This window comes from Pelodiscus sinensis, chromosome 1 (assembly GCF_052426305.1).
Source record: "Pelodiscus sinensis isolate ZL-2025 chromosome 1, ASM5242630v1, whole genome shotgun sequence".
Lineage (NCBI taxonomy): Eukaryota > Metazoa > Chordata > Testudines > Trionychidae > Pelodiscus > Pelodiscus sinensis.
The window spans coordinates 91,087,736-91,100,282 of record NC_143052.1 but is presented as its reverse complement, the minus strand read 5'-3'; the positions used below and the strand labels follow the sequence as shown (position 1 = coordinate 91,100,282).

General features: G+C 46.5%; 1 protein-coding gene across 1 annotated transcript; it reads right to left on the bottom strand.

Annotated features, from left to right (window-relative positions):
• Window positions 1–237: 237 nt before the first annotated feature.
• On the bottom strand, window positions 238–11,860 carry TOB2 (transducer of ERBB2, 2). The gene is made up of 2 exons (XM_006123964.5): window positions 11,550–11,860; window positions 238–4,613 (listed from the first exon to the last, which is right to left on the bottom strand). The coding sequence occupies exon 2, from the start codon at window positions 4,534–4,536 to the stop codon at window positions 3,520–3,522; it is 1,017 nt and encodes a 338-aa protein (XP_006124026.2). The 5' UTR covers window positions 4,537–4,613; window positions 11,550–11,860; the 3' UTR covers window positions 238–3,519.
• Between the last annotated feature and the right edge of the window lie 687 nt (window positions 11,861–12,547).

Here is a 12,547-nt window from a genome sequence, read left to right as displayed (position 1 = left end):
TTGAGAAGAGATATGAAAGTATGCACCAGTTGGTTTATGTGGAGGAGGATACCAGACTAGATGGGCCAGGGCTTTTATACTATCCAGCACCAGGTGGAAGGTTGGCTGAGATGAAGCAATGGTCTTTCTAGGAGGGGGTTAGCTAGCAAAACATCTTTGTGCTATCATCAGGGCAGAAAGCACCCCCCCCGACCCCCCCCCCCACTCCTGTTGAGCACACAACACAGGACAAGAGGCTATTATGTATCATGCTTTTAATACAAACTTAAAAAATCTGGAACAATAGAAACTGTACAGATTTGATCAACTTTTTGTTTTGTTTTTAACTAAAATCTCTAGACACGCCAATGTCCCATTCCAAAATATTGCACAACATTCTGAATACAAAACTCTGATTGTATTCTTCCTTTGCTAAAGAAAAAGTCAGCAGCCCCCTGATCCCCCTTCTCTCAGTAGACCCCTTCTCATAAAAACCAACAGAACATAGGAACACTCTACGTTAACATACATAATTCTGTCCTTCATGTTGACACATTTTCTCTCTGTCTCCAAGATCACACAGTTGTTGAGTCTCTCTTCACAAGGGGTTGGGGAGGGGGAAAGAGGGAGCTGGGGGTGGAGAAAGGAATTTTCACTGCTTTTTTTTTTTTAAGTTTTTTTTCCTGAAAAAATATTTTTCTCTCCTCTTTAAGAAAAAATCTCAAAGAAAAAATTACATTTTTTACGTTAGAAATATACATATATTATATATACCTCTTACATTTTACAAATGTAGCAAATTATTCAATACAAACGGACATCAACAAAAAAACACAAACCCATAAAAAATAAAAGTTAAAAAAAAACTCTCTTGCTCTCTTTTCCTAAGAAACCAGGTTAATTAGTGCAGGTTTTAAAAAATAAAATCGAAGCTGAATGCCTAAATCCAGACCAAAAAGGCCATTAGTTTAATTGCCACCAGTGCTGGAGAAACGCTTCTGAAGCACGCTTTTTTCCCCCTCTTCTTTAAGATACAAAGAGGTTGGTCCCTCCCCTTTCCGTCCTTGTATTTGCGACACTAATTTTAAAGCAGTTACAATACGTATAAGCAGGTTAAAGCAGCGTCAAAGCTTAACACACATAGCAGGTGGCTGGAGATGTTCCATCTCTCCTCTCCCTTCCCATGCCATAAGAGGGTGCACAATCCCACCCAGGCAGTGACTCATGGCAGCATTCTGCTGAAGGATGAGAGGGGTGGAAGCAACAAAGGAAACTGGGCTGGGAAGTCAGCCGGTTCCCTGAGTTGCAGAGAGTTTAGTCCAGTGCAATAGTCTGGAAGTCTACGTACTCTCAAAGGGGAAGGACTGGATGGCAGTGGTAAAGTTGGTGGGAAGCAACTTGCTTCGGGAAATGGTGTGTTGGGATTCAACCCAATGAGAAGAATACCATGCCAATAAATGCAATAGTGGGTGGATTTAGAAACAAGCCTCCCATTGAGAGCAGGGTGCTATCAGTTGTGGCAGGGGAGTTCCTTAACCTAAGTTAGGCTCATTTACAACATACACACAAAGACAAGAGTGCTGGAGTGTCATCAATTCCGGGATTTTGTGGGTGGAGAGAAATGGTAATTCAAAGCTTATTCCCACTGCCAGACAGCGAAGTCCTGGAAAAGTAAACTGGATCTTACTCCTTAATTACAGAAATATTCAAGGTGGGTCTCGGAGGAGTTCCAGAGATGGGTTTAGTTAAAAATCAAACATGGGAGACAGCACAGATGGAAAAGCCTTAAGAAAAAGAATGCCTCAGAGCTAGATGTATCCACTTCAGATCTCTCCTCTTCACTTTCTTCCTAGCCCAAGGCTGATCCCCAGAAGGCAGTCTTCCTACCTAGAGTCCCCAGTCCCAAGTAGCCTCCTTGGGTTCTGGGTTGCCACACCTGGGAGGAAAAGGAAAGGCTGTGGAATCACAGGATGCACAGGCAGCCTATCAAAGGCCACTACAATCTTACTCCTTTCCCTTGCTCCCTTTTCTACTGTGGAGGGATAACCAGGGTTGCAGCTTTAGGATTCCTAGCTTTGTGTTACTCCCAATAACGAGGAGGGAGAGGCCATTCCTGGAATATTCATTTCTTCTCCCCTCACTACCAGTCATTTTAAAGTACTAGCCCCTATTCTGCAATGAGTTCCCTCTAAACTACCCATCTCTGGCTGAATCCATCAGTTAACACTAGGGGCTGAGTACAGCCCTTCCTGGGCAATCCCCCCTGTATTAAGTCACCTGCCCCCTCCTATCCTTCCAGGAAAGCAGAGGGGTTTGATCACACTTTATTATTCTTAATAAAAGAAAATGGTAGGTGATGTCCCTCAAGCTATTAATCCGGAAAGCAGCCTAAGTGATGCAGCCACCTACTCCCCAGAAAGCTATGCTGCCTCCTCAAAAGAAGAAAAACGTTTGCCCTTGTAATCAAAGGCAGCTGAGAGTAAGATAACTCAAAACATTTAGAGACTGCTCCAAAGGAGTATCCATGAATGCTGCTTACATTGGTGGAGAAGAAAAGCACATGACAGGCAGTATATCTAACCTGTGCACAGAAAGAGAAGTGCAATACAGAAGAACCAATGTTTCTTTCCTTTAGACAGCAGTAGGAGCACCTACTTGTATATAAATAACACCCCTCTTGAATTGACACTTGGAGGCCAGCTCAGACAAGACCCTTTGTACATGGGAGAGAGGTAGGGAGGGAAGAAGGAATAAAAAATGGACTCACTGATGCAATGCTGTGCTGTTCTTCTCCAGCATTCACCTCTGGGTGAAAGTGCAGAGCAGGAAGATAGCAGGAAACAGCTGTTCCATAATAGCATCCCAGCTTACCCACCACTGCTAGAAGCTATCAAGGGAAAGGAGGCTGGGGGAATCTTATTCCAAAACGCAGACTGGCATTATCTCTGGCAGTTTTGAAAAGTTTCAGATAACAAGGGCATGGCAGTCTAGAGCATGCAGGGTAAGGAGAACTCAGTACATTCACCCAGTCTGTTCCCAGACAAAGAAGGGGAATTAATCATGAAAAGAACCAAGCCCTCATGCCCCCTCTCTGGGAAGCATGCAATGAAACAGTGCATCTCTAGACCGGCACTGAAAACCAAACTAATACAAACCCTCTTAGCAAGGCAGCCTAGAATCCAGAGATATGGGAATGCCCAGAACAAGGCCATCTCTACACCAAAGAACAAGGTACTGAAGCCCAGCTCTGAGGAGGAAGTTGGGAGATAGAAAGATAAAGTGACCTATGTTTCCACCACTTCTGGACCAAACAAACCCATTACATGAGTAAAAAAGTGGGTAGGAGAAACCACGGGGATTGAGTTAAAAAACCAATTCAGTGCTTCAGGAGCGCTGCCCGGCACAGCACAATGACTCCGGGGTTGTCTCTCTTTCCAAGAAGCTATATTTATAAGATTTCAATTTTTTGTATATTTCTATTTTTCATTTTTCTTCTTTTTTTAATTCTTGTTTTCCCACAAATATTCTCCTTTCTGCCGGTCAGTTGGCCAGGACGACAGGCTGGAATGACTGGCTGGGATACTGCATGGTGTTCAGGTTGTAGCTGAGTCCTTCCACAAAGGGAGACTTCTCCAGGAAGAGGCTGTTGCTGCTGCCGCTGAAGACCTGAGCCATGTCAAAGCCGCTGCTGCCACTAGTGCTAGCACTGAACTGGGAGGCTGGTGGAATGCTGCCACCCTGATTCTCGCTGGTAACACCATCAAAGAAGAGGCCACTGGCTCCAGATGATCCGCCACTGTAAACAAACTCCTTGGCATTTGGGGAGAGCTGTGACTGAGGAGCTTGACTCCCCCCGCCCCCAACGAAGTTTAGAGAATGCATAGAGAGGGAGAGGCCCTTGTGCTTCAGCAGGTTGTTGGTGGGTGATCTGGCCATCCTTTGCTGCGGCTGTGGAGCTCCTGCTGCTCCACCCCCACCCTTCTTCATCTTGGTAGAGCCAAACTTGGTGGCAGCAAAGGTGGCAGTGGTAAAGGTGATGGGCTGGGCAGAGCGGGGGATGAAGGTGGGGCTGGGTGACTGGCCAAAGGATGGCGATGGTGAGTTGGACAAAGAGTTGTCCTGGCTACCAATGGGGACAAACACCTGGGCATCAGGGTTGAAGCTGCTCTTGATCTCCTTGTCCAGCTCAGCTGCACTGCAGCCCTCACTGTCATCCAGATACAGGACCTTGACAGACCCTTTCTCGCCAATTTGGTAGGACACCTCAAAGGGATCAATCCAGACACTCAGTTCTTCAGGAACATTGGCCCGCACATCCTCTACAGCTAGCCCGCTCCGCTTGGCTGCCAGTTCCACCACTGGATCCACTGTTTCTCCAATGTGGACGCAGCGATAGCCAGAACCCTTCAGAGGCTTTTCCGGGTACCAGTGGCCCTCATATTTTTTCTTTAGCAGGCGTTCTAGCTCTTCACCAAACAGGTCTGCCCGCCTCCGAGGAAGCTTGTTATACAGGTACGAGATGATGAAGTTCAGAGCAACTTTGATCTCCAGATGCATACTCCCTTCACAGCAAGCAAGTCAGGGCAGCGTATTGAAAGACAAATGACACACACAAGATTTGGCTCCAAACAATCCTAAAAAAGAAAGAAAAAAAATGGATGAAGGGAGAGGGAAAAAAAAAAGTGTGGCAACTTTAGTATAGGTGAGACAAACAGCTTAGTATATTTGGAAGAAATGTCTAATCCTTTAAAAATGGCATTTGCAATGCTACCTCATAGAATAAAAACTACACAAATGCAATCAATCCTCATTCTATGTGACAAACGGATTGCTAAAGGAGGTCAGGAAGAAATTCTGCCCATCTAAACAGATTGAGTACTACATTGAAATCTATGTGCATGTTGCCATTCTCCCACATGGATCACCAAGGAAGACAGGATACCAAACTAACCAGACCTGTTGTGATACAGTGTTAGTATGTATTTTAATACATCTCTTTTTGCTCCAACTCTTATTTATGGCCTTGACTTTATGTGCCTCTGATTAAAAGAAATTACATCAAGGCAGAATCATGAGAGTCTATCCCCAACCAGAGTGGAGATCAACTCCTGAACTCTGTATGGCAATACCAGCCTCTCTTCTGAAGAACAGCAACACTGCTCAATTAGAAGGAGGCGGCTGCTGGTGATTTTTGAAGATCTGCATTCACTAGTCCTGCTGGCTCAAGGATGAGAGAGTGGAGGTGAGGATTTAATGATAGTGAGGCACTAAAAGCTAGCTCAGTTTTACTAATTCCTCAAAGTAGATAGCTCATCTTACATTCAGATACTCACCACCCCCCACTCCCAATGCAGGATTTGTCTGGCTAAATCAAGCTTAAAAAGTTCAATGTCTTAAGTTGAATTAAATTCAGTAACCAGTGTGGGGTTTACACACTATCTACATTGCTGGACACCTGTCATGCATAGTTCCCAGCCCTGTTGTTATTCCAGCAGAAAGGAGTGCATGGGGAATAGTGCAGGGACTGGAATCCCACACAACTTTCAACTCACTTGCCAGAAAAGAACTAATCTTCTTCCCCTTCCTGATGAAGTCATTACAGAAAGTAGGAAAACCCACGGAAGCAGAGTATGAAACCACAAATACTGACTCTCCAGGGCTTATCTTCACTACGCTGCAGTGATCTATCCACTGGTGGTCAATTTATCATGTGTGCTTAGACGCAATAAATCAATCTCCGAGCACTCTCCTGTTGACTCCGGTACTTCGCCAAGATGGAAAGAATAGCCAGAGTTAAGTTAGGGGAGCAGCCCCTGCCAACTTTACTACACAGAAGACATTATGGTATGACGGCCAAATGGATTTTTTTTTTGGGGGGGGGAGGTATGGAGCACAGAGTAAGATGCAAGTCTTCCCTTGCAGAACTGGGAACCCATACAACACCGGTCTAGATCAAGAGAAGCAGCAAAGAAAACTGATTAGTGCTAGTTTAAAATGGATGTTGCATAGATTAGATCAATGGTGTGTGTGTTAGTGCAGACAAAGGCGTAGACAGATTAATGGACAATGTTTGTCCAAGAACACCACACTCTCCAGGTGGGTCATATCCTCAAAGTAAACAGATGGAAAAGGACTCTCATAGGTGTCTTAAAGAAGAAGCATACCATAAATCAACTCCTATTCAATTCCGCAGGGAAGTGACACATCCAGTTTTAATTGATAGCTTAGTCAGAGGCAAGTCGGCTCTTCCCTATCCTGGGCGCTGCTCAGACAAACATATTCACAGTGCATACATCCATGTTGGCAAAATGGGCTCAAGAGACACTCTCACATGTTCAGCCCAACCATTTAGGTTGAAGGCCAAATGGATTTTTTTGGGAGGTGGGGGGGGGGAGAGTATGGAGCACAGAGCAAGATGCAAGTCTTCCCTTGCACAACTGGGAACCCAGGCAACACTGGTCTAGATCAAGAGAAGCAGCAAAGAAAACTGATTAGTGCTAGTTCACATATTCTGGTTGAGTGGATGGTAGGGAATAATTATGCATGGTGACCTGCACAATTTGTTTTAAAATGGAGACTGAATTATAAATAAAAAATGGCAGTACAAATTAGGGATGTGAACATATATCAAGTACACTGGGCTCATCAGTTAATCCTCAATTACATGTATCCCTGCTCCCCCCCCCCCCACATCAAAGGTAGCAGCATGGAGGAAGAGGTGGGAGCCAGTACACGGCTCCCCATGCATGCTGACTCCAGTGGAGCCGCCTACCCCCTCAATGTGTAAACATGCAACTGCTGAAAAATACAGTGGTTACATGTTTACACAAATAAATGTGTTTTAACATTCCTAGTACAAATTATACATTAAAAAGATACTATATTGGTAATTTATGTTCAGAGTGGTTTATTTCCGAGAACAACAGGCAGTCGGAGCTGCAAATAGTCCAAAATCAGCTAGCCCAAGAAGTTATGGAGTTCTAGAAATAAATTACTTCAGGTTCAGCCCAGTATAGAAGTGAGTAGAGGCAATGAATGATGGGTGAGAATTGAAAAGATACCACATCAGCCTTTGAAGCTTGGATTTCGGAAGTTACTGGACCATGAGAAGTTCTGTTATGTCACTAGGAACTCATTTAATTTAAAATATAATAGAAACATGCCAAGAAGAATTGAACAAGGCAGCTTTTTGAAAGGCCAAATAGGACAGGTCATTCTCACACTGGTGTATAGGTAGGACTCTATAGCTTGAAATGGAGTCTTTCAGAGAAGGGGAGAGAAACAGTGGATCCCAAAAAATACATGCTGAAACGATAACAGAGGCTTCATCAGTCTGTATTATCCCAAGTAGATTGCCTAAAACCAACTTCTGTTACTATGTTGTTTTTAAAGCATCCAGCCTGGTCCAGTGGAATCCTAGCAAGACTGGAGGTGAGAGGGATAACATCTAAGGCTCACAATTCTGATCCAGCTCCAGTGCATTAGAGACCAAAAGTTAAGCCCCTCCCCTTAACTTGGTTTTCATATTTCTGCAACAACTTTTGTAGAGAAATAAACATGTTTTTAATAGTTCCAAAAAAAGAGACAATGACAGTATAAAAATACAAGCTATCTGAATATCTGTACTTGACAAGGGTCTCTAACAGAACAAGGACAGGAGGTAATAAGTTTTCTTACAAAGAGAACAGATATAGAGATCTTTAACAGAAACAGCCAACAGCCTTACTGGTCCCCAGCAACGCCAGGCACATTGAAACAGACAAATGGGATCAATCAGTGGTTAGTCTGGCACCAGATGTTTCAGAAAAAGGTAAGTGGGGAAAAAAAAAATCTACACAGTCCATGGATTTCACTAATGTGGCACAAAGTCATGGAGCCACTCAGAAACATAATACTTCAGTGGGAGGCAAGATGGCAGAGTAGTAAAATGCAGCAATACATTTCAGCATCAAAGAGTTGTTATAAAAATGGAGTACTTTTTCTTTTTTTAAAATGGCGAATACTCTGAGTGTGACCTCTGTAGCTTCAATTTAAAAAAAAGAAAAGAGATTAACCAAATAACAAGACAGCTACTACATACAACAGGCCTTGTCAAATGCCTTCAAAAGAGAGACAGAGGGTTTCAAGAGAGCAAGAGGCACCACTTATTCCCCACATTAGCACAAAAAAATGCATTCCATTAGGATACCTTAATCCCTGGATTGCCAATACAAGAACCCCTATGGTGAAGCTGATTACCAGTTTTAAGCCATAAAACAGTTGCAGCTAAATTTGCACAATTGCAGGGAACACACACGTTTTCTTTTAGATACCTAGGAGGTTTTTGTGAGGGGTGGGAGGAAGCAAAGGTCTTGAAGCTGGTGACCAAGGTAGAAAACGTAATAGCATGTTTTGCAAATGATAAGGGCAGTCACAGAAAAATGTGCATATTTTCCGCAGGTCCTGTATATATTTGCTGGACAATTATTTTATGATGGAAGGAAAGCAGTAGGGGAGGAAAAACAAAAGGATAAAAGTTTTACCGCATATGTTATTTTGCAAAAATGCAGCTCTGGAGGTCAAGAAAAGAAAAGAAAATAGGCAAAATGACTGTACACATTAGATGAAGTGAACACCTGAAACATCCCCATTCCTTCCTGATATGAAGATATGAGGCAGTGACCTTGTAAAACAAGTTTCAATATGGAACAAGATCTATTTTTTAACCTATAAACTGTAATTATCCCTCTGAAAATAGGTCTGCAATTCTGCCCCCTCATCAAGTGCACACTGTGACATTTCAAATGACTTAGAAAAAAAATCAAGGCCGGGATGATAAAAGATTATTCTATGTTATTTTGCAGGCCACACCTTACCAAAACAACAATCTGGTCTCTAACCATCTTCACTCATCCCCACCCATGGATTGTAAGAAGTAATCTAATAATTTTCTACTTTAAATAATTGTTACAGCACATAACCTTCAAAATAAAATAAAAAATTAGAAACATTAGCCACACCTGTAGATGGTATGCAGGGGGAGGAATGGGTCCCTATGTAAACACATTTAGACCCAAGGATTGCACAATCCACTGTCTCCTGTTCCTCTTATAAACACTATCAAAACCACTAGTGTGTTGTATGTGGTGATGGTGTATTATAGAGGACACACCCTCCCAGCCCCATTTCATGCAAAATATGTCTACAATAGGGGGGCCTGTACTGCAGATCAGTCTCTCACAGCTGGGAGTCCAGCCCCCGTCCCCCTCCAATTTAAGCACAGCAGCCAAGGCTCATAGAGGATGATGCACTTACAATAACCCAGCAAAGGAAATTTCTACTCTGGGGTCCGCTTCCCCCACCTTACTATACCTAACACGCAGTATCCTGGGAGTTGTAGTCCTTCACGCTCCCCTTCTTCAGCCCTTTAACTGAGCCAAGGCGTGTGACCTACTTTGCATCTGAACTACATTTCCCAATATGCCTTGCGCCAACCCCGGAGCAAAGAACCAGCGCATGCTCAGTGGAGCAGTGTAAAAAATTTTCCATGGCACATGCGCCCTGGGTGCTCTCAATCCTCCCTGCCAATTGCCCAATGCAAGAAACACACCCCTTGTACCGTGTCATCGGGAACTACTGGGTATTTTTAGGGGTTAAGTGATCTCTTGTCTTTCGGAGGGGGGAGTGGAAAGGGCTATTCACCTCTTCCCTCCTCATACACACCCCGGAATCCCAAGCACACATTAATAACTGTCCCCTTGGTTGGGGGCTAGGAGTAAAATCCTAAGGTTGGGGGCTGGAGAGCTCTTTGATTGTATTATAATAATTGCATTTAAAGGCTTCAGGCCACACCTGTACCCGCACCCCAACAAAAAAAAAATAAAGTTATCCAGCTTGCACCCTCTACTCCCTCCCTACTGTCTTCTCACCCCCTTTACTTACTAAACCCTGCTCAACAACCAGGGTGCCCTGAGGTCCCAATATTCGGGACTTTGCCTGTACAAGACAAATATACAACCGTGCTCTCCCACACCAAAAAATAAGGGTCCTGATTTAACACACTTACTATCCGGTCATCCTACCTACAGCAGCAGCCTGGCTGCTGGGAAAAGAGACCAAACCAACAGATCACAAACAAGGCCTCAGGAAGAGGCCTACAACTTGGGGGGGGGGGGGGGGGGTTTGAGGAGAAGAGGAGACATGGATGATTCCCTCCCAGGCACGGACAATTCTCTGCCTCCACATAAGTGACTGGAGAAGGGGGGTTTTGTGGAAAAAAGGAATCCCTAATAATCCTCCATAAAGGGAGCCCAGTCCCAGAGGTGATGGGTGTAAGACCAACTGGGGGAGGTGGGGAGGGTGCTTAGGCCTGACCTTTACTTCTGCCTGCAAGGTGGAAAATGACCTCTCATTCTCCCCGGGGAAAGGAGGCTCAGGCCAGAGTCCTGGCTTTGTTACAGGACACTCAAGTCCTTCAGACTGGCCACCACCAATCCCCACCGCCCCAGTGTAAAAGTCTTTAGGCCTAGTCCTTTGTCGGACACCCCCGTTGCAGCAAAAACATCATTAGTCCTTCTTAGAGGGTGGCAAAGAGGCATACATCTGATCTGACACCCGCCAAACAATAAGGGAAACTCCCTAAAGGGAAAGGAAATAATGAACCCACTAAGGGCACTGGGATTATTTTCCTGGTGTAGGGGCGTAAGGGCCGTTCCTGAGCTATGCCTCACTCAGGTGCCCTTCAGGTCCCCAGCCCAGGCCCGGGAGGAGGGCGACCAAGCATAAAACAGAAACGTCGCTTTGACAAAACACAGCCAATGCCTGTCGTCAGCAGCGCTGAACGCAGCGAGCAGCGCTGCCACCTTCGCCCCCTCGGCATGCCCCCGCCAGCCACCTCAGGAGTCCCTTTCGGCCAAGGACAGCGGCTTCCACAAAAGGGGGCGGAACCACCTCCCCCCCTCGTTTTTTTTCTCCCGTATTAGCCAGTTCTCAGGTAGCCCGGCCGCCCCCACCCCCCGGCTCATTGGATCCGGACCTTTCATTTTTAAATCCCCTCGCAACGCGAACAACAGCCAGAACAAAATGGTGAATTCGGGCATTTCAAAGCGTCACCAGCCAAATGCCTGTCACACGCACACCCCCTTTGCCAGTGAACCTCCCCCCTCCCCCAGGAAGACGGGAGCCCCAGAAAGGCTTTAAAGGCTGCAAAACGGCGGCGGCGGGGGGGGGGGGGCAACAAAGCCAATGTCCTACCGAGTTAAGCACGCAAACGGCGAGCGCCCTCCCTTCGCAAGCCAAGACCGGATTTTCTCCCAGCCGCCCGGCCTGGTGCAGAGTGGGAAGGGGCAGGGTGGAAACTGAGGCAGGGGGCTTTCTCCGGCGCCGCGCTCCGCTCAGCTGCAGAGCAGGCGGCGCCGAGCGCGCAGGCGAGCCAGTTGCAGTCAGGCAGCAGGGGCTAGGCCGGGGGAAGACAGCGGGTCCCAGTCCAAGGGGGCGGCGGGGTTGAAACGGCAGGTGTCAGAAAGCGGGAGGCAGGGCCTCTCTATGCCCCCCGCACCCGGATCGGCAGAGAGAGCGCAAGCCCCACTTACTTCGTCCTCAGCTGCAGCGGAGGTGGGCGGGAGGCTTCTTTCTGCTTCCAGGGGTGGGTGTTGCTGGAGGGCTCTTTTTTTTCGTGCTCTCTCTTTTTCTCAGGGTGCGGATGCGGTTTGGGTTTGGGGTGGATAGGTGCGTGACTCCCCTTGCTATGGGCTGGGTGGGAGGGGTTGTTTGGGGCGCCCCCTAGGTGGTTTCCCCCCCCCCTCCTCTCCCTCAGCTGGGATCCGGAGCCTCCCTCGCCCTGGCCCAAAGTGAGCAAAGTAAATGAAAAGTTTCACCCTTAGCAACCCTGCGCAAGGATCTCCTCTTCCACACCCAGCGTGACGCGTCCCGCAAAGGACAAGGGGGTGGAGGAGAGGAGAGAGCCGGAACTACTTATCCAAACCCTCGCTGGAAATTAACCCTTTTGTCCATGCCCGCCCCAGGCATTAGCCGCGGCTGCTGCGAGCCTTCTTCAGAGGGAGAGCGCGTGGATCAGCAGCTTGTGTGCCTCTGTGGCTGCTTGTCTTCTGCCCTGCTTCAGATGATGATTTCCGCATCTAGAGCTTGGAGCTTTCCTTTTTTTTCCTGTCTTGCTCTGGTCACGGTTGATCCCCGCTGGCCAGGCAGCTATGCGCTAGGACAGTGCTGCAACCAGGGACAGCTGGCTATTTGCGCAGCTTATTTAGTGGGTTGTAATGCAGTGGCGTACACACTGGTTTTAAGAGAGGAGAAAGGGGCACGGAGGGATTTGGAAGGGATCAAATAGCCAGGCTGGATTGACCTGAGATTTCCTCAAGCTCCTTATTACTTCAGGACTTAGGAGAGGGCAAGAGTATCAAAAGGAAGGGGAAACCCGACAAGACTTTTATTTTATCCCCCATGCATCGTTATATGACAATATCCCAGCGGCAGCTACAACGCTTGGTGGGTGGGTGGGTGTGTGTTTTAAAGGGTGACTGATCATCGTAGACATCCATCTCTGGAGAGCGAGGACCCGCTTCAAAAATTA

What these genes read in the sequence shown, in the direction of transcription:
- TOB2 (XM_006123964.5), bottom strand. Translation starts at nt 4,536, where the DNA reads ATGCATCTGGAGATCAAAGTTGCTCTGAACTTCATCATCTCGTACCTG.